The 22,470-nt window shown below is 39.5% G+C and overlaps 3 protein-coding genes across 5 annotated transcripts; all 3 read right to left on the bottom strand.

Annotated features, from left to right (window-relative positions):
- Nucleotides 1–5: 5 nt before the first annotated feature.
- LOC144637120 (ATP-binding cassette subfamily C member 4-like) lies at nucleotides 6–4,256 on the bottom strand. Its single transcript, XM_078496270.1, has 3 exons — nucleotides 3,720–4,256; nucleotides 2,849–3,228; nucleotides 6–651 (listed from the first exon to the last, which is right to left on the bottom strand). The coding sequence occupies exons 1-3, from the start codon at nucleotides 4,254–4,256 to the stop codon at nucleotides 6–8; spliced, it is 1,563 nt and encodes a 520-aa protein (XP_078352396.1).
- Nucleotides 3,044–22,437, bottom strand: LOC144637301 (uncharacterized). Of its 3 annotated transcripts, XM_078496435.1 has the most exons (5): nucleotides 22,222–22,436; nucleotides 20,919–20,998; nucleotides 19,215–19,661; nucleotides 17,731–17,835; nucleotides 3,044–3,228 (listed from the first exon to the last, which is right to left on the bottom strand). In XM_078496435.1, exons 1-4 carry the CDS (start codon nucleotides 22,274–22,276, stop codon nucleotides 17,755–17,757), a joined length of 663 nt encoding a protein of 220 aa, XP_078352561.1. In that variant the 5' UTR covers nucleotides 22,277–22,436; the 3' UTR covers nucleotides 3,044–3,228; nucleotides 17,731–17,754. The 3 variants fall into 3 exon arrangements, with proteins under 3 accessions (XP_078352561.1, XP_078352562.1, XP_078352560.1); XM_078496436.1 differs by lacking the exon at nucleotides 3,044–3,228 and having other exon boundaries at nucleotides 17,677–17,835; nucleotides 20,919–20,995; nucleotides 22,222–22,437; XM_078496434.1 differs by lacking the exon at nucleotides 3,044–3,228 and having other exon boundaries at nucleotides 17,681–17,835.
- LOC144635588 (uncharacterized) lies at nucleotides 10,665–14,005 on the bottom strand. The gene is made up of 2 exons (XM_078494677.1): nucleotides 13,845–14,005; nucleotides 10,665–13,144 (listed from the first exon to the last, which is right to left on the bottom strand). The coding sequence occupies exons 1-2, from the start codon at nucleotides 14,003–14,005 to the stop codon at nucleotides 11,074–11,076; spliced, it is 2,232 nt and encodes a 743-aa protein (XP_078350803.1). The 3' UTR covers nucleotides 10,665–11,073.
- Nucleotides 22,438–22,470: the final 33 nt, after the last annotated feature.

Genomic DNA, 22,470 nt, shown 5'->3' on the forward strand with positions numbered 1-22,470 from the left:
AATACCTAGGGCTGCTGTCCAACCCAGGAAATTTTGCCATGACATGATATCTTTCCCTTCAAGAGTGGAATTTCATGCAAGATAGCGTACATTAGGGATGACTTGCCACAACCAACGGGACCTGTGATGAACACTAAATCGCCTTTATAAACAGATAAACTGAGAGACTTCAGTGTTGGTTTGTTGCAGTCACAATACCAACTGCAGACAACATTCTGCAGTGAAATAAATGGATCTTCGCCAAAGTGAATGCCATTAGTGTTTGCTTTACTGGAAAGTTGGAAACTTCCATCTTTGTGATTGAAAGGAAACTTATTTTCTCCAATAGAAGTGCATCCCTCTTTCGTGAATGTATCGTGTAGGTATTTGTGGATGTTGTCATTCTGGAATTCAAGTACCTCCTGAATACGATTCAAAGCTGTGGCAAAGTCGGCAAGCATGCTTCCAGGAAAAAACAATTTCCAAGACGCGGAATTCTTTAGGACAGTTGTCAGGGATAAAATCATGAACGTGTTATATGAAGTGAGTTCAGTTCCCGAGGATACCAGTGAAACCAAAGAAGTAAAGGCAGCAATTGATGGAGAAGTGTAAAGAAGAGGTTGGAAGGTAGCCAATATTGCTATTTTCCATCGGGTCAGTTTTAATTCCAGGCTGAAAGAAAAAATATTGCCGTGAGGCGTAGCATGATCAGATAACAGGTATGAGGAAAGTGTTTTTAATTGGGAGGTAGGGCTGTGGGATTTGTTTTTTTGTCGAAAAATTTTATGGCGCTACCATTATCCTTGCTGTTAAACTCATCATCCTCAAATTATAGAAGATAGAACTATGTGACCATTCCCCATCCCGATTCTTCCGTTCGTTGTTATTCTTCATTTATTAGCGGTCATTTTTAAGTAATATGGTAGGGACCGTTTCGGCTACTTTTTTGGTGTAATCACAGGGCGCCCATACAAGCGGCGTGACTGTTTGTATGTTCGAAATATAAAGAAATGTATAAGGGATTTTGAAAGCGTCTTATTATCGTTAACTTATTTCGAGTAATGTCTATGTTTAAATTCAAAATAAACGTAAACCTACCTCAACTGTTGTATTTTGTCGTTTCTGCGGCTCAAAATGGCGAATTTGGGCGATTTGGAGGGTTTTGCGTTGACTGTTGCTTCACGTAATAAGAAGAGAACAAGGGTGGAAAGCTCGATTTCGACCGCTCCAGCGCCAAGCCGATTTTCAGCCAGAAATCGGAATCGCCAGGCTTCCTGATCAAACACCAGGTAAACTGAAAGGTTGGAGCTTCTTCTCGGCGCTTTCAATCGAAAATCCATTCAAAATCCAAGCGCTAACCGCCGAATAATTTTCGAGAAATGCAGCTTTCGAAGCGGTCAGAAACCGGGGACGTGATTTGGTGTTCCAGTCACGCTGTTTCCTCCGGCATTGTTTACCATTATCCAATCAGCGCAGAGCAAACAGCGTGACGGTTGCTCACTGGAACACTAAATCACGTCCCCGGTTTCTGATCGCTTCGAAAGCTGCATTTCTCGAAAATTATTCGGCGGTTAGCGCTTGGATTTTGAATGGATTTTCGATTGAAAGCGCCGAGAAGAAGCTTCAACCTTTCAGTTTACCTGGTGTTTGATCAGGAAGCCTGGCGATTCCGATTTCTGGCTGAAAATCGGCTTGGCGCTGGAGCGGTCGAAATCGAGCTTTCCACCCTTGTTCTCTTCTTATTACGTGAAGCAACAGTCAACGCAAAACCCTCCAAATCGCCCAAATTCGCCATTTTGAGCCGCAGAAACGACAAAATACAACAGTTGTGGTAGGTTTACGTTTATTTTGAACTTAAACATAGACATTACTCGAAATAAGTTAACGATAATAAGACGCTTTCAAAATCCTTATACATTTCTTTATATTTCGAACATACAAACAGTCACGCCGCTTGTATGGGCCCCCTGTGGTGTAATCTCATAAACATGCTGCCTTCTCCCCCCCCCCCCCTCCCCAAATGAAAACGTACCTTCATTTAGTGTGTTAAATTTAACTTTTTCTGAGCAGATGAAAATATTTTCATATTACCGCGCCTTTTAATAACATACAGAGTCTCCTCAATCAACGTCTGTGTATTCTCCGGCTGTCTTTCATCATCTTAGCGGACTTCCCAGGAAACAAAAGTGCACTTCAACGGGTTCAAAGGGTCACGTCTGCGGCTTATGATTGGTAGACTTTGATCCCTTTTGTTTGTTTCTTTTTTCAAGGTTCGTTGATTGTCGTCGCAAATATGATTGAGGGCAGCGGGATACACAATTGTTAGTTGGGTTTGTGTGTTATTGGAAGACGCTGTACGGGGGTGGAAGAGGAATTATTGGAACTGACTTATTCGTTATTCCTTCACATTTGTTACGACTTATTCATTATTCATTTTTAGATTTTCATTGTTACTCATTATTCCACATTGCTTAAATTAAGTGACAGTTCATTTTCTATGGGGTGGGGAGGGGGGGGGGGATTTGATAGACAGTGCCTGTAAAATATAATGGCCCTCCCTCGTCATCACATATTTTCACCCTGCCTCCACCTCCCTACGTAATCCTATGATGACAAGTAAACTTATCAAGTTAAATTTAGAATATCAGACTATCAGACAAAATTGCAGTTTTTATACTGCTAGTGTATTGATTAACTGGCTATTTGATGGGACGTGTTTGCTACTGTGTGTTAGCTTTGTCTGTAACCAAACAGTTGGTGGGATCCACTTGATGCTTATTCCCCTTCCACCCCCGATGTAATAGTTGCGCTCGCAGTGGCTTCATGGTAACAGTCATGGATTAACATGGCATGTTCGACTTTTACGTACCTTCGTAGTCGTTTCACTCTTTTGAAGAACGGCCACTCCCAAGCGTACATCTTAATGGTACGAATCCCAGGGATAATAGAGTTCATAATGTTGACGCGCTGATCAGCCACTTTAGAGATTCGTGATCGTAGGATCGCGCACACGTTAGCCATTCCACCGTAATACAGGGAAAGTGAGATCAAAAAAGCCACTCCCAGAAAAGATCTCCATCCAAATAAGTACGCCATAAGAAACGCCACGCTTATTGTTTCAAAGAGGGCTTGAATTAGCAGAAAAATGCACCAAACCGAATGTTCGAAGCGTTGTAGGTCACTGGCGATAAGGTTGATGATGTATCCACTTGTGATCCTTGATAGATCCGCTTGGCTCAGACTAATAACCTGATAAGGAAATTAATAGAACGTATGGTGCTTAGTTGGAGAGAAAAAGAGATTTGATTATGATTTAATTTTCACAAGAACATTCTTAAAGAGTAAATTGAGCATTCTAGTAAATTGAGCATTCTTGGGGTATGCTGGGTGTGTCGTCCAGGGTGGCCCAAAACCGGGATCAGTAGAGGTACTTTGTTAATGTCCTATGTTGCGCGAAAAGCAAAAGGGGCCAAGTCAGGTCAAGTCAAGTCTCTGGATGGGATAATGTCCATCACAGGTTTAATATCCTCAAGCATTTTTTAAGTTTCCCTTACAGCTCACCAGTGGCCATTTATACCTTTAGATGAAGAGGGGCACTGAGAATAGTGTGTCGCCATAGAACACAAACACAATGACCCCGGTTAGCGGGGACACGGACCGCTTAATCCAGAGTCGAATGGGTTATAGCTATTAGGCCACTGCGCCTCCCACTGAACAACGACTACGATCTTTATTTTTACCTTTTTGTATATGATACCAATAGTTGCTGACTTCAATTTTAGGGCCATCAAATAAGCATTATAACATGAATGGTGCTGGGCAACTAATCGCACGAAAGAACTCAGGCAGATACCGCCAGCGTAGATATATGTCCATGCCAGCTCTTTATGGGAAGACTTCATTAATTCTGGTAACAACAAACTCAAAAACACTAGCTGGAGAGTATTTCCAATGCCAACTAACAAAGTTGTACTCAAAACGAACATGTAATCAGTCCAGGGGAACATTGCTATGAGCGCTCTGAACAGTCGATGTCCATTTCCACTCTTTACAGGAACACGTCTTTCTTCACTCCATTTCCACTGTAGTTTTTCCGTTGACGGTCCAGTTTTGTCCTCATCCGTTAAAGGAAATAGATCGTCACTTTCAAGAGGACGCTTGTTCCCGGTGGCAAGAAGCTCTCCCACCCACCCGAATGAAAGAATGGAAAAGATGGTGGCATTTTCCTTGGGATTTTTTTTGGTTTTCGACTCTAGACGATTGTACTCTGCAGCCATTGACGTTTTTTTTAGAGAAATCTGAAAAGAAAAGAAACTCTTTAAGTATTGTAAGAAGGATAGGTCAAAACAATGTGATCAGCAGCTCTTTTCATAACAAAACTTGTGCGCTCTTTTATGCTCTTTTCAAATGCTTTTCTACTTGCGGTGAATCGAAGTGAATATGCAAACTAGTAATGCCATTTTGTGGTGGGTCTGTTCGTTATATTCCAGGAATTTACGTTTCCTTTATTTAGCTAATTACCCAGAAAAATTGACAGTTTGACAGTTTTAACGCGGGTCATTATATGTCGAAAGATAGTCACTATGCAAGTAACACTACACTGAAGATTAAACCGTTACTGTTCTGTGCATGTTACTTTTTAGCGGAGCTCCCAGCAGCACGAAGGGCTGCAGAGCAGAGCCCCATACCCATAAAAAATTAACAGACCCATGCTTTTGGTTTTTCATGGTCATCATGGCTAGCGGCATGGCTCACGGGCGCGTGCGACGAAGTTGCCCCAACATGGCGGCCATACTCCAGAAATCGGTTTAATGTTATGGTTAACGCCAGCTTACATCTTTGATATTGGACATCCATGTCATGGTCAATAGACAGCTGTCAAAACAAGGTATCCGCTGACCAGTATCACATGACCATTTCGCAGGCTCACATATAGAACTCATCGAGGTCGAATTTTTTTAAAGTTTACCGCTGACCAAATAATGATTTACATTGGATCACGGGCTCAAGTGCTATATTTTTTCTGTTATTGGTGAGTAAATTGGGAGCTCCGCTTTTAGGCTTGGCTAAATCTATTTAATACTGTCTAGCTTCAGTCGTATACCATTTCTTGCTCCACGAGCGGTCCAGTAGAACTGAACCGTGTAATCTGATTGGTCCCTGATTGATTCGTGATTTCTTCTTTCGATATCATTCATGATCAGAAAGGCATTGTTAACTACTCAGTGGGGGGGTAGAAGGAAGCTAAACTAATTTTCCATATTTGACGAAGATGGAACAAATGATCTCGTTTTCACGATACTTGGAAACACACGATCACGATTTACGGACTACAAAAATGATCACACATGGAGTGACGAAAATAACCTTTTTGCTGATTTTAAATCATTGAAGCATAAAAACGAACATGATGAACATAACAACTTTTTAAATGTTATGCAATTTGGTGGCCGAAAGAACATTATCTTTCGGGAAAAGGAGTACTTTGAAGAAGCACATGCATCATCACAACAACACAGTTTTGTTGCAGCAATAATGCGAGAACCCGACCTAAAGCTTTCTGTAAATAAATGCATTGTTAACTGGACCGTACAGTCTCACAACCCACACACGACTTAGTTCTCCATTTCAGGAATAACATATTTTTGGGCCAGGTGTTATAAAGTTTATCCGAAATGTCAAAGAATACTTAAAAAATTAACACGATTGCTTGTTCATCAACCCCATTAAATCGCGTGATTTTTGAAGGTGTCTTTCCTTCAGTAAATAGGCTTAAAGGGCGTGAGAGTTCAATCTGCGATGTTGTCGATCCGATTTACTTCAGCGGATTTGGCTTTCAAGACATTAAAACGCTAAATTTATTATTTTCAGTAAGACACTACCTCTCTGGAGCCTCTATTTTCATTCGCCCGCTGTAAACACTACCTCTATTGTTATTCAGGGCTAGGGGCATTGTTGTCACCTGTTATCTATTGTTTTAAGAACCAATGAATTAACTCGTTCCGAGAGGTAGTGGGCGACCCGAGGTCAGTAAGACACTACCTCTCTGGAGCCTCTATTTTCATTCGCCCGCTGTAAACACTACCTCTATTGTTATTCAGGGCTAGGGGCATTGTTGTCACCTGTTATCTATTGTTTTAAGAACCAATGAATTAACTCGTTCCGAGAGGTAGTGGGCGACCCATTATTTTTCTTTTTCAAAATTTCGCCGTTTTACTTTTTTTTACAAAGTCCTAGCCTGTCCTCGTTTGAGGACATCATCGCTAGACAGCAAAAGTATGCTGAAATCAGTTGGCTTAAGCTAGGAAAAGAATGCCATCGATCGAATAATTAATTGGAACTGAATCGATATGCATGGAAAAGTTATCTTCATTCCGAGCTTCATTATGAAATGAAATTATTAAAAGATAAAACAGCAATCATAGCAAATGTTTTCAGGTGCTAACAAACGCTCACAGGTGTACAAGTATAAGTATTGTGCCTGTCTTATCCGGCGATCGATACTTTCGAATAGCAAATAGTTGATTTCCCCGCGCATATTAATGGAGTTGTTAATATTCTCGAGTATTTCAATCACTCACATCATAGAAAGAAACTATCTGACTGCTAGAAGTGATTCGGACATCTTACCTGATTGGATTGATCGCTACAAGTCAGTAATTAAGATACCACTCTATAACTCTAAAGCGTACAACGCTTTACGTGATTTCCCAGCCTCGCTGCATAAGTGAGGAATGAAACGCACGAAGTAACTCAAAGCTTCGTTGATTTAAATTTCGAAGACATTTGTTCATTACTCACTTACTCACTAGAGCGACAAACCGTGACAAGATTCTACAACGGTATATTGTTACACGAGACGGTTTTAACCACAACTTTGCTACATACTATAATAAATGGTTATTGTGTTCTACTCCTATGGTAAGCTTGACGATTTTTTTGATCAAAAAAAAAAAAAACAACCAAAAAAACATACCAATTTGTATCTGTAGATAAGTTTGCTGATTTCTAGTCATTAAAGCGTAAAACCGAACTTGGAAAACATAACATAAAAGTTTTTAAATGTTACGCAATTTGGTGGTCAAAAGAACATTATGTTCCAAAAAAATGCAATACTTTGCAGAAACTCATGAACTTAGCCCGGCTTAAAACTGTCTGTAAATAAATACATTGTTAACTGGACCATACAGTCTGACTCTTAGTCATGAATAATACGGTCCTGTGCCTGGTGTTAAAAATGACAGAGAATCCTTAAAAATTTAACACGTTTGCTTATTCATTTACGCCATTGAAATCGCGTTATTTTTGAACATGTCTCCTTATCTTCAGTGTAATTGTCCTACGCAAAGGGCGTGAGAGTTCTATGATGCTGTCGATCAGATCTGCTTCAGCGGATTTGGCTTTCAAGTCCTTCTGCACGCTAAATTTATAACTTTTCCTTTTCCCTGTTTCACTTTTTGCAAAGTACTGGCCTGTCCTCGTTTATGGACATTTGTTGCATAGCACAGTATGCTGAAATCAGTTGGCTTATACTATTGAATATTAATTGGATGTGAATCGATATGCATAGGGAAGTTATCTAATTCCAACCTTTATTATGCGATTAAATTATTAAACGATGAAAGAGCAATCATGGCAAATGATTTCAGGTGCTGCCAAAACTCACACATAAATACATGTTTGCACTGTGTCCTATCCGGCGATCGATTATTTGGAATAGTTATAATAATAATAGTTGATTCGCTCAACGTATTAATAATTCTAATATTCTCGGGTATTTCAGTCATTCGCCTCGTAAGAATCTATCCGGCAGCTGGAAGAAGTGCCAGATTTGGACATCTTACCTGATTGAATAATTAGCTACAAGTCAGTAATTAAACTACAAGTCAATAACTCTCAAGCGTACAACTCTTTACGTTATTTCCCAGCCTTGTTGCATCAGCGAGGAATGGCGAATTAACTCAAGGCTTCGTTGATTTAGTTGTGTAAAACATTTGCTCATTACTCGTTTACTCACTTACTAGAGCGACAAGCCGTGACGAGATTATATAACGGTATGTTACACGAGACAGTTTTCACCACAACATTGCTTCACGCTTTAAACATCGTCATTGTGCATGTTCTTCTCCCAAGATACGCTTTGGTGTTTTTCATGTTGGTTTTGTAATAATTATTGAAAAAATAAAAGGACCTTTCATACGATTTTGGGGCCCTTAAACAGAGGTATAACGGGTCTGCCCAGATGCAGTGTTAGAAAACATTGATATGTCTGATCACAAGCAACGGGAAGGAGTTTGTATAGGTTCCAGAGCGCGAAATATCCCAACCTTAACAGTTTGAAGTCCCTCCTGCTAACCTTAATTTTTAACACCCTCCCCCACCTCCCCGTTATATGCACCGAACAAAAGTGGAAGGCTGCAATTCTGTCACTCTCAAGGACTATCTTTCTTGCAGTGCTGTTTCACGGCCACAGTGATTCAGCCTTCTTATCTGAAACTTAATTGCCACAGCTCTAAAGCGGCCTTCACACGACAAACTGAAGTTGGCAAACTTGTGTTGGCAAACTGAATCGAAACTGAAGTTGGTGTGTTTGAACGACACAACAGCAGTTGGCCGAGCATGTTGACAACCTGTTGCCGACAAATAGACCTTGTCTCCATTTCTCGCCAACAGTTTGCCAACATGCTTGCCACCTATTAATGTGTCGTTCACACACACCAACTTGAGTTTGCCAACATAATTTTGTGGTGTGAAGGCTGCTTTAGACGTCCTTCTCTTTATTTGATTTTCACCTTTGCGTCGCTTGCTTAATTTATAAAATAATTGCACATTATTGGCCTACTCACTGAAGTGCAAGACCGTGACGAAGATGATGATCTTTTAGCCAGTGTGTACATCCAACTTCTCGCAGAAGACATAAGCTGTAGCGAGGGACCAGATATTATCAACTAAGAACTTGCAAGCAGTCTGTTAAGACGAGAGGCAGAGAAAACATAAAGGGATTAGCTTAGCTAAACCAGACTCACTAAGCAGAAGGGCTTCATCGGAGGCCAAAGTTATTGTTAAACGCTAAATCAGTACTTCAGGGCCCCAGCCTAAAAACGCACAGCTCCATGAATAATATATCTGTCTGAAGCTATTCAGTTTATCCGAAATGGTAGAGTACTTAAAATATAAAAATATAAAGTTTGCTTGTTACAAGATCTAAGAGTGTGATCGGTAATACCGCGTTTATGGCCATCCCTAGACATAACTAACGGGCTTGAGAGTTATCTGATGCTTCAGTGGACTTGGCCTTCAAGTCCTTCTTAGCGGCTTTAGAACTTTTCTCGTTTCCACTGTTGGTTACAAAGCACTAGTCTATCCACGTTTGGGGGCTTATTAGAAAGCACGTTTGAAATTCAATCTTTATAAATTAAATGCTACTAATAGGGGGAATATGTAAATATCTTCAGGTGCTGACAATACTCACAGATGTACATGTTCATTGTGCCTGTCTTTTCCGGGGATCGATTATTTGGAATAGTTATACTTCAGTCAGTGAATAGCACAGGGGCCCTTATTTCGCTGAAGCAACAGTCAACGCAAAACCCTCCAAATCGCCCAAATTCGCCATTTTGAGCCGCAGAAACGACAAAATACAACAGTTGAGGTAGGTTTACGTTTATTTTGAATTTAAACATAGACATTACTCGAAATAAGTTAACGATAATAAGACGCTTTCAAAATCCCTTATACATTTCTTTATATTTCGAACATACAAACAGTCACGCCGCTTGTATGGGCGCCCTGTGTGAATAGTTGATTCGTCCGCGCATAATAATGGTGTTTCTAAGGATTAGGGTTTAGGGTTATATTCTCCAATACTTCAATCATTTGCATCGTATAAAAACTAACTGACAGCTCACAGCGATTCGAACATCTTACCTGATTGGATTGGGCATTTAAGTTATTTGCAATCACAACTCTTAGTATTTCACGCTTTATGTGATTTCCCAGCCTTGCTGCATCATGCAGTGATAAATAAATGAAACGCACGAATTAACTCAGGGCCTGTTTCATTTATGAATAATTTCTTATTACTGATTTACCTGCACTGCAGCGTACAACCATGACGAAGATAATACAATGATTTTCATATTGTTATTTCTTGCTTCTGCCAAAAGAACTCCGCTTTTTTCGAAAGTTCTTTTCGTTTCTGTTTTTTCTTTACCTTTTTTTAAGTTTTCAAGTAGCCGTTTACCAACGAAAATGAGACCACGAAGTTTATGGGAAGGAGACCAAGAAGGCAATTATTGAAGCTGCCAAATCCATATCGTGTAGTTTTTACTACGTTTGTTTAGTTAAAGACATGACGGACGGAACGGGGAACGCGGAGTCTGCTAGGTCGTGGGTTGGAGCCTCAATGAGGTCAAAGAATTATCTTTGCATGCCTCGTGTGTTCCCCGATGTTCCTTTTAAAAGGCTAACGTTCAATTCTCTTTTTACCAGCTGCTAGATCGAGTCTGACTGTTTCACGATCTTATCAAAAAAATAAGGACTCTTTTTAAAGAATCCCATTTTTTTCGTTTTCGTCCTGGGTAGAGAGGGGGTTCTATTCGCTGCCTAAATTATCATTCTTATTCTTTTTTCTGTAGGGATATATAGTTACCGTCCGACGAAAGAGCGACGTCGGATCGGTTTTCACTCCCTCTTGCTTGTAGCTGAAAACGTGGTATGGTTCTTCGGTGTGATTTAATATGACTTATTTTAACAAGGTTTATTTAGTTGTGTTTATGGTAAAAACTGTCAACCTTTTTCTGGACGAATTGCCTTGTTCAAAAGCCTTTTACACTGCATGAGTAATTTTAGGGAATGGACGCGTTCTTTCCACAGTCCTTGACAAGTACAAGTTTCCAAGTTCAAAAACTGACATACTTCATTTGTTACAGTTTTGAGAAACTTTCTGGTGACACTTACATACCGTTTGAATGTTTAAAGCAATTTTACACTGAGATTCTTTATGAATCTCGTTTCATTTGCAGCAGTTTCTCATTTAAACCGAGGTTGAAATCGAACATAAAAACTATTATAAACTATCTCAGTACGTTTTCCCTAATCAAGAGCAGCATTTTGCAAATACCTCCCAAATGGTTCAAACAAAGGCTTCATTATTCTAAAGTTTTCCTGGTATAGATTGCCGAGATCTAACTCTTTGAGCTTCCTTTGCGCTGAGGCAACTAGTTCTTCATCCTTTCCCAGTGCAAGGTAGCATTGCCATAACACATACCACCGAACGATGATCTCTGGGCAATAAAATGCGTGGCCTTTGAACGAAAAGTCTCTTATGTGACGGTCAACAGAATTTTTGTCAAAAGCGGAAAATATGGGAAACGTTCGCGAACTGTTATCGTATCTTTCGCCCAACGAAGAGCCGTTCTCTAAGATTGTAGCTGCAGCTTCAAAGTTGCCATCGAGGTAATTTTCAAGAGCCACGACAACATTGCTCTGAGAGTCGTCTTGACAAGATAGGGCCGTTTGCCGCAATCGAATCAACTCTTTCTGATGAAATAGGTGCCATTCAGACCTGGAGTCCACTTCGTGGAGGTAAGCTCTCAAGCATTTGAAGTATGCGAAGCGAAGAGTACTGATGATGAATTCTTCCTCTTTTGCATGTGCCCTGGATGAAACTTGCAGAAATGTTCTCATAGCTTTCAGGATAAATTCTTTTCGCTGAGGATACTGTTCTGAAGCGTACCAAGAACGAGCCAATTCTCGGTACACCTTCAAGCAATAATAAATGCGGTAGTTCCTCTCGCAACGCTTCTGCAAATCAGACAAGACCCCTGGACACATCGTCAAAAAGTCCCCCAGACTGCGTTCATCAGAAATTCCATAAAACACCGCGGGGATATCAAAGGGCGCCCAGTTGGTTTGGCGAACTCCCTTCAGGTAGCACCAAATTCCCTTGTTCAACCAGATATGAGCGTACAACTCGTCGCGAGTCTGTTTACACATCCTGGACCCCTTCAACAGTTTATCCCTGGGAATTTCCGAAAACAAATTGTTCTCAGGCACGAAATAGTGGGCACAGACACCATCCGAGCAACACTTCTCAAGCTTGTCCAAAATCATCTGCAAGCAGAGGACAAGATGACGATCAATCCATTGGGAAGAATGAGTCTCTTCTATCAACCCTAACATGATGTTCAATACACAGTAGCTGGAAATACCCAGGCGGCCAAGATTTGTCCTCAGTAATGTTTTAGCATATCTGTAGCAGATTCGCTGCGCGTCGTTCCAGGAATTAACAAGAAGCAACTCAGGAATGGAGAAAGACAGTCTCCATAAGAACTTGGTTCGACATGAAGAGTTTGCCAGGAAAGGACTGTCCGCTGTTCTAGGCTTCGGTACCAGGTCGACCCCGTAGTTCATAATTGCCTTGATAACATGAGCGCTCGGAAAATCGAAATTGCGTTCCCTGCTAAACCAACGACTCGCCTGCACAGGCCAGGAGGGGCAATGAAGGGCAAACACATTATCCAGGGAACCAATGTTGACATAATTAGGCAATGTGGACATGTTCCAGCTTATGGTAGTTGCTGGTCCAGTCTGTTGGAAGGTCACCCATCCACCGAACCGGAAGTAGTTGAAACGAGAATGGAGCGCAGTAAATACTTCAGATGACAGAAAACATCCATTGAAGCCCTCGCCCAACTTCTGCAGACCAGACTGATCCAAGATCTTGCCAATTTCATCAGCGATCGGAAAGCCAAAGTTGTCCACTTGCACGCTTAAGGCAATCTTTTGGTAGAGCTTTATAAAACTCGACTTTGGGACGTTCAGCTGAAGATACACATGACCAGGAAATTCAGACTTCTGCATTGTTAAATGGTCTGCAGAACTGGCATGCCGCGGGATGTTAACACGGATTGATTTGTAAATGTACATCATATCATTATCAGAACCCGACATCCCCAGCGGTTGAAGTCCCACTCGAAAGCTCCCTGTGTATCTAACTCCGACTTCCCCCATTCCAAAGACATCTCCGATGAGCATCTCCTCAAAGGCCATGTAAGGATTCAAGAATCTCTTTCGCTCCTGCCAGACAGTGTCATGCCATTTTCCAACGTTGAATAGAAATAACGATAGCGGGACTGTGGGTACGTTTTTCCCGTAAACTTCTCTGTGGAAAAAAGAGAACAAAGCTACTAAAGTAGAATAATGTCAGTTGCTAGAGTCCATCACCATTCAATACGTACGCGTAGTTACGAACCGGAAGTCTATAACAATGGTTATGGACTTCTGCATGGTGCAACGATACGATCGTACTGTTGAGCGGCACTCATAAAATTCTTGATAAAATTAAAAAAAAAAGATTGAAAAAATTGTCTTTGAAACCGGTTTTTTTTTACATATATTTCTGTTGGCTTTGGAAACTTCTCATCTAATTAAAAGACTAGTGTGAACATGAGCTAGCATGTGCGATTTATTAGCACGAAAGCGGGATTCCTGACAAGTGACGATAAGATCATGCGAAATGTAGGTGGCTTACAGAGATAGGTATTCGTTTCGTTATTTCCATCATCAATATTTTTCAATCTGACGGGGGCTTTCTGTCTCTTGAACAACTTCACTGCATGCAAGTTTGCAATTAAGGTGCGTTGATACTGATTAATACATCCAAGCATTGGCTGTAATACGTGGAAAGTGTTGATCCCCAATTGAAAGATTGGGCTTTCCTTTCTGCCTCTATCCACCTAGGAGTGCAAATATGTACCCATATGTACCAGAAAATTGGAAAGAAAGAAAGGGTGTTCCAACAGTCTTGCTGTTACTGGCCTCCTTCTCCGAACTACCCAACACCCGGAAGTAAGCTTACGTACCTGCACAGAGGCAAACCAAACCTCCTTCTCAGAAAATAACAAGTCTCTCGCCATCGTATTAACAAATGAAGCCAAATCGTTTTGAAAACGAGAACGATATTTCTTCTAGTAGAAAACTGAAGCAAAAGGAACATAAGAATGGACTTCAACCACGTAAACATCGTGAACCGAACGAAGTCACTGACCGTCTGACTGAGCAGGTTTGAACCGGAAGCCAAGAAAAGGGAATGCCGGTTGTGGAAACGAATTGCGTGACTTTAAGTCACGCAAAAATCGAGAACTGTTGTTTTCTCCTCCTCAAGAGGAACTTTCTTCTACTTGTCCAGCACTTTGTGAATTAATAATCATGCTTTTGTTTCCAACAAAAACTATTGACAGTAACTGGCTAATTTCTTGGCTTTAGTTGGCCATTTTTGTAATATCATAGTGTAAGAAGAATAAAAACATTACTCTGACAGGTCACAGTTCTACCCTCCCTCCCTCCCCCCAAAATGTTTTTATATATAACTATTTTAAGTCATTTCCCAAAACTTGTTAGATTTCTCAACAGGAAACTAAAGAATGATAAGCATTAACTTTTGATTTCACAATATCAACACACTAGACAGATGATGAGTTATAAAGAAAACCATCATTGATACTAGGATACTGGGCATTGATATAACAACAGATTCACAGAGTTAACATTCAAAGAGATGTTCAGCAAACAACAATTAGATTATTAAAGCCAGCATAACTGGCATGCAATGCACGCAAGCAGTTTAAAAGGGACTGTGTCACAGATTTTACCAGATTTTTGAACAGCCAAAAGTTATATTTGTGTCGCAGGAAACCTAAAAATAATACTCCATTTTTATTGAAAACTGCTATTATTGGAGCACTGAAACTGTTAACAAGCATCTTTGGCTGCAGATTGCACGGATGGAAAAAGATTGCAAATTGGTTCCGTGCGTCATCAAGAATTATATAATAACCTGAATGCTACGCGCATTTTGATTGGTTCTTACTTATGATTTATTAGAGTACAGGCGCATATATGACGTCACGTGGTGGTGTGACTCGCGCGTGTGATCAGAGTTCATAGTTCAAATCAGAGTTTTATTATATAAAACAAATAGATTTAATTTTGCCGTGGGTCTGTTCAGTTATAGATCACAGAAGACGCCAAAATGTGGTAAGAACAACAGTGACCCACTTACCTAGCGGCTCGTAAGCCACTTTTTTTTGTTCTTACCACATTTTGACGTCATCTGTGATCTATAACTGAACAGACGCACCGCAAAATGGAATCTATTTGTTAAATTGATATTTATAGGGCTCTGCAGAATGATTTCTATCCAAAAATTAAGGTTATATCTTCCTTTACATGTTTAAAGATAATGTTTTTTTAATGGGTTTAGTTACCTACCACTAATTTCAGAACAGTTTAGGCTAAAAATCTGCAAAATCCCTGTGACATATATAGCTCTTTTAAGTGCTTCACTGTTCTAGTTTGGCACTGAACACAGTTTAAGAAATTATGCTACAAACACAACCTAATTGGCAGTCTTTAAATGCCATAGGATCTCCACTTCACATATTAGTGATGAAATTTGACCAAAATATTATCGGTGCTAGCATGATTTGCTATGCCTTTCTAATGGCAAAAACCCTGATGCAAGATGAACAATAGGCTTGATCTCCAGCCATTTTATGAGCCCATGTTCCTTGCCCCACACCACACCGTTGGGAGGAGGATGACACACCTGACTTCCAGAACGCCTGGAAATCAAGCCTAGCTCAACATCACATAACTGGGGTTTTTGCTTGTATCCGGCACATTAGGAAGTATCTGTCTCGTGAGTCCACCGAGAGGCTTGTTCACGCGTTCATCACAAGCAGGCTGGATTATTGTAATAGTTTATTGTACGGTGCTCCTGAGCATCAAATTAAGAAACTTCAAAGAGTCATGAATGCCAGTGCACGATTAGTTTACCGCGCACCTAAGTATTGTCACATTACTCCTTTACTACGTGAACTCCACTGGTTACCAGTGCGCTTTCGCATAGATTTTAAGATTCTTCTTATTACATTCAAGATACTTCACGGTGTAGCGCCTAGCTATCTTAAGGACCTAGTCTCTGTCTTACCGGCCTCACATTATCAACTACGCCGTAACAATAGTGGTATATTGTTAGAAAGACCTCAGCTGAAAACGAAAAAGACTTCGGGAGATCGCGCATTTTTGATAGCTGCCCCATTCTTATGGAACAGTCTTCCTCTGCCAATAAGACAGGAAACATCCATCGAGTCTTTTAAACGTTCTGTTAAAACATATTTATTTAGAAAGGCTTTTAGTTAGATTTGTTATTCATTTGATTTAATATTGTGATTCTTAAATTTTACTATTTACTACCTTTCACTATTACTCTGGAAATTTTAATATGTAAATATTTAATTTTAAATTCATTTTTACTGTGTAACTTTTTTAATTTAGTTTAATAATAATTATTGTAATGCGCTTTTGAATATTTTTATAGAAAAAGCGCAATATAAGTATTAAATATTATTATTATTATTATTGATTCATAAGGTCAAAAGTAGCATAAAACAACAGTGAGGCGCAAAGTAATATATGTTCCAAGGCTACTTGTGGCGGTCCAACCTGGAATTAATTTCACACAAGTTCAGCATGTACAATATAGTTGTAATGTATATGGTTTTATTTCTGTGCAGAGACAAACAAAACAGTTTATTACCTATGAGAATGTTACAATAACTGCATTATTATGTTTTTGTTGCAATTCAGTAATGTGGTGTGATGAATACCTGAATCTTACTGTCTGAAAATACATTATTTGAAAGTCTAAAAACCAGAAAGACAGATTTCTTATGTGTACTTGACACCCTTAAACAATGTTATACAATTTATCATCACATACTTGGCTGCGATGAATGGATCTAACTTACAAGTATGAACTGAGCAAGTTCTTTTCATACAGTTAAAAATGTAAATTTAGTGACCCTTTATTATCTTTATTTTAATTTCCTGCTAAAAATTACTGCACACAGCACTGGAAATACATATAATACTTCAAAACTGTAATTTCAGCATGCAATGGCCGATTCCCTCTTTAGCGCATGCCTGCAGGGAATCACGGTAGTTGTATACATCAAACCATGCGTGAGACTCAGCAATGATGCACATTGCTGAGTCTCGTACATGGTTTGGGAATCGGGTATTAAGATACAGTGTATTGAGTAGACATTTTTGTTGCTTCGATCCTAGTGCAGGCTGCAGCCATGTACAAAATGTTTTCTCCTTGATTTAACGTTAGACCAATACTGACTTTGACATCACCCATTCCAGACAAATGAGGTAGATTTGCTGGAAACACTAGTTTTAATACACACTTCTCTCCTTTCAATGGTGCAACTTGTAACCTAATTTTTTGTTAACACAGCTACAAGGGCAACTGAAAACAATAATTTTTGTTTTATTGCACAATAATCTGCATGTAGCTTTTAAACAGTCAGCACATGCACATAATAACTGGATTTTAGATAAAGCAACAAGTCTTTGAAGTACTGTAGCTTACTAGTATGTTGCATGTATCTGCTTCTACAGGGGCAGTAAATAGTAAATTTTAATAAATAAAATAAATTCATTTACACTGACATGAGAAAAAAGTGGTCAGTACTGTATGTATTAAAACATTCCTGACATAAATTATACAGTGTATGTAATGTAATGTACAGTAGTAGTTACCAACCAAACCTTGAGTGACCATCTAAAAAGTAGACCAAAGGTTGCCTGTGCACACATGTATACATGTACAACTGTACATGTAAAGTTGCTTTCAAAGTTAAATTCATCATACAAGAATCCAGTAATGGAATAACCTACATCTCGTACTTGGTCATCAACAGACTAGTCAACTACAAGGTCTACCATTTCTATTTCCTCAAACTGTGACTTCATTTCAGTGACCCAGTCTTCATCTTCTATATCCTAAAAGGATGACAAAGAGAAGTACAGTGTTAGAGAGACTTGCTTACAAGTCGAGCTCACAGAGCGCGAAGAGAGCACACAAAGCGCGGAGCGCAAAAGCGAAGCGCGAGGGCTCGAGTGCAGAGGTCTACTACCACCAAACTGGAAACGAGAAGCGAACGACTTTTAGAAAGTCTAAGTGTTAGATAGAGGGAAGCACAGTGGTCCATTAAAATCATGGTCAGTGCACTGGATTCTGGATGAAGAGGTCTGGGCGTGAACCATGAACAGGGTCATTGTGTTGAATAAGTACCTTGCAGTTAATTTTTGATGTCAGTTAATTTTTTCTTTAACAACATGTAGCTACTTATTTTTCTAACTAGTTTTTTTAATACTAGGTTAGAAAAAGTAAAACACCCCCTCCCTTGATGTCTCATAACACCCCCCCCCCCATCCCCCCCTCACCTACTATCTGCTATTATCCTCCTCCCCTAAGTATTATCATCTATTTTTTTTCTTTTTTTTCTAACCTGCACTGGATTTGAACTCTCAACCTCTGGAGTTGCTGTCCAACCCCTCATCCACTTTGCCACATAGGAAACATTGGGTGGACCACTATTTTTTATTTTTTGACTCCAACCCATACCCTAACCCCTACCCTATTGTTTACCTAGTATAAAAAATCAACTAGTTAGAAAAAAAAAAAAAAAAATAACTGAGTTCAAAAATTAACTGCAACATGGGCATTATATTATAATTAGTACTCACTGAACTCTAACAGGAATAAATTGCAAAAAAGTAAACCGCTGTTAGGGGGAAGACAAGCATGCAACTTTTCACGGCAAGCAAAATTTGAGAACTTCTTGTCTGAAGGGCTAGCTGGAATTTAAGATGGTTTCCGCCCAACATTCGAGCAATACAGGCAAAAATAAAGTTACCAAAAAGACCTCTTAGCATGGTAGCAGTTTAAGTACAGCTAACAAAATTCTGCCAAAAATTTAGCACTCAAGCTGACCCCACGAGAGAAAAATGGATTTGAAATTGACAACATTTCAGTTAAAACGGACGTTTCACGCCAGTTCAAACCAAAATGACGCGCGTTTTAAACATTTTTACGAGGTTTGACTTTAATTTTTTCGAGAATGCTTTCGAATTTAATTACGGGGTTACTTAGACAAATGAATTTCGATAAGATCTTTTAAATAGTATTACAAAATGTTGCCGTGCTATGAGTAGATTTTTGGTACTTAATTTTCGCACTCATAATTACTCGAACTTTCAGCGGAATCCGTCTTAAGCTTTCTTCGATCCCTGACTGTCTGATAGTTACCGGTAGTACATGTAGTACATGTAGGAATGTGTATGCAATCTAATAGAGAAAGTTAAGGTTAACATCTCACCAAAACTTTGGTTGCTTTCTTCTTCTTCATCTTCTTACTTGGTTTTTCAATTGGGACATCAAACACTACAGCTTTTCTCTTTGCAGGCGATATAGAGGTCACAGATGATGTGACAGAAACAGACCCAGGAGAAACAGGCACAAACTGAGATGGCATCATGGGCTCTCCAACTGGAGAGAAAGGCAAAGGCGAGTCCAAATTATCAAAACCATAGCATGAACTGTATACGGTTCTGTTTGGCTGCAGGTTTGGTGTAGAGTGGTCTCCTCGTAAAGATGCCAAGCGGGTCTCTAAGAGCTGTCTTTCCAAAGGAATGTTCTGATCCACAATCATTGATGATAAGACTCCAGCTTCGGGCTCAGAATCGGCATCATATGGATCTGAATTTTTTTGTTGCACCAAAGACTTTGATTTTCTTTTTTGTGGGGTGCATGCATTTTCTTTATCCTAAAAGAAATAAAGAACAAATATTCAACAAGGCACATTTAAAGATCCCCGGGAAGGATTTTGATAATCTCATCTTCATTTAGATTCTCACTACCAAAGATCTTTTTAGTACATACCGTATTTATTCGATAAAGCGCCCAACTTCGAATAAGCGCCCACCTTGAATAAGCCCCCACCTCGAATAAGCGCCCACCTTGAAGGTAGGAAAAGTTAATAAGCACCCAGTCTCGAATAAGCGCCCACCCCCACCCCTCTAAGAAAGTGCACCAGATCTAGAGGAGTATTGATTATTATTGAAATTGACTAAGTACTACTAAGAGACTTCCCTGAAGACCGAGTTTTCTTAGTATTTTACAGAAACTTTCAATGAACAGTTAAAATTCAGCTTTGGTACATCTTCACGTTTTGTTAATTATATATTGTTTTCTTGCAAAATAAACGTACTACTTGCTAAAAATGGTGAAAATTTAATAAGCGCCCAGGGCGCTTAATCGAATAAAGTGTGGTTTTCCGCTGGCTGAGGAACGAAAGAGGCGGAAAACGTTTTTCTCCCACACGGCTGGGAGCCTGGGTTCGAGTGTATGGGGGGTTTCAGGTCACGTGAGACGTTCACGGTTCACTTTGCGTTTGCCATCCACCATTGCCTGACACCCCCCACCCACCCACCCATGGAGTAATTCTAGGGGCAATTGAGTTGGTGTTTTCATTAAGGGACCATGTTTCGTTCACTTGATTCAATTCTTTATATTCCTATGTATATTCTTTTGTGAGTCTTTTTTGATTCAGTCATTTTTTCTTGATGTATTAGAGTTATTGTTTTAATAAAGGTCAGGCTGCGTGGTTCGGCTTGGCATGGCTCCCAGTTGTGTGTGAGAATATGGTATTTCAACATTTTCACTCTGAACAAAAGAAACATTTGCCTGATGGGCAATTACTACACATAAGTTGAACATGCCACAATTACAACAGTGCTACAGGCCATTGCATTTTATATCCACACCACCATGTTGACAAGGTAAGTCAAAATTGACCCCCTAAGAAAAAAGGTCAAAGTGCCGACATAATGCCCCCTTTTTTAAATGCCAACAGATAAAACCCAACTTTTTCCCTAACGTTCAGAAAGATTTAAAAAAAACAACAAAAATACTGACAGAGCTACCCCCTCACAAATGACTTTCACAGCCCCTGCAGGAAAACTCATCATCAACCCCGGGGGGGGGGGGGTATATAAAATGGAATGGCCCTAAATAAACATACCAGTCTAGTTCTTGAAAGGTGTTGGGCTACTTCAAGTGTTTCACTAAGTTTTCCTGATTCTGAAGATTCTGTGTCCTCTGCTAGAAGGGGTGACAGTAAAGACACAGTTTGAATCAGAAAAAACATAATTACTAACTTTTAGTAAATGTAGTTAATTACTCAAAATATAAATATTTTACTTATATTTAGCTTATATCATATAAAAAAGGTAAAAAACAGTTTTAAAAACTGATACATTTTCCTGGCATAAACAGTGGATCATGGGTAGTCTGTAGCCTTAGTTTGCATGTGGATTTAATTTTTTTCTCTAAGATGAAGTTTCTTTAAGACGGAATCCACTAGGAAGACGAGTAATATTTATTAAAGTTGGACAAAAATCAAGTACCAGAATAATTTAAATCCTATTGCGTTATTTCCTACCCTTAATAAAAGGTAAAGATGTAAGTAATTATCCGTGATAACACCAACAACAATTTCTTATCAGAGTCTGAGAAAATGAATTTCAAAGTTCACAAGGTATAGGCAAAATCTCACGTGTAGCCATTTTGTAAATTCGTCTTAAGCGATTCAGTGGAATTCAGCGGAACTTCGAAATTTGTTTTCGATGTTTGGTGTTGTTAGAAAAGATTTCTTTTGATAAGATATTTGAAGCAGTAACAAAAACGTTTGCAATAAGGTGGAAATAATTCTGGTACAACAATTTCTTATCAGAGTCTGAGAAAATGATATTCAAAGTTCACAAGCTATGGGCAAAAGCTCACATCTTTTAAGCGATTCATGGGAATTCAGTGGAACTTCGAAACTGGTTTTCGATGTTTGGTGTTGTTAGAAAAGATTTCTTTCGATAAGATATTTGAAGCAGTAACACAAAAGCTTGCAATCAGGTGTAAATAGTTTTGGTACATAAGCTTAATTTTGTCCAATAACTACTCGAAGTCCTGGCGGATTTCCTCTTAATTTCATTTTGTTACGGTTAAACAACAGAATACAGGGCCACTTTTGAAGACAGGTATATTTGGTGGCTCGTTTGGCTTGGTAGTCACTGCTGAGCCAAACAAGCCACTAACTCTTCACACCGAATACTTCCACTGCCGAACCAAACGAGCCACCAAATGTATTGAGACCGAAGACTTCCACTGTCGAGCCAATAAATATACAGACTGAAGCTTCATTTCTCTTTCTTTACATCCACTGCCTACTTCAACATAGTGAAGCAATAATATGACACACTGTATTGACTTGACATATATATTATAAAGTTTACGTTTACTATTCCATGAGAGCAAACATGGCGGTAACTCACCTTGTTCGTCGAAGTGTTTAGCTTTCGTTTTCTTCTTTTTTTTTACAGGAGGCATTTCCTTAGACACTGTAGAACCAATGCTGATATTTAGCCACGAAAAACTGAGGATTTACCCCATTCTTTAACGGTACTTTTCACTTTGAAAATCGCAACAAAACGCAAACAAAAAGCGAACTTCGAAATACGCGCCTCGCGTCCGACAAGAAGTGGAATCCAGTCTTCCTCTCGTTCCTTCGATTGAGCCTTCGA

Source organism: Oculina patagonica, chromosome 13 (assembly GCF_052425735.1).
Source record: "Oculina patagonica isolate OP01 chromosome 13, crgOcupat, whole genome shotgun sequence".
Lineage (NCBI taxonomy): Eukaryota > Metazoa > Cnidaria > Anthozoa > Scleractinia > Oculinidae > Oculina > Oculina patagonica.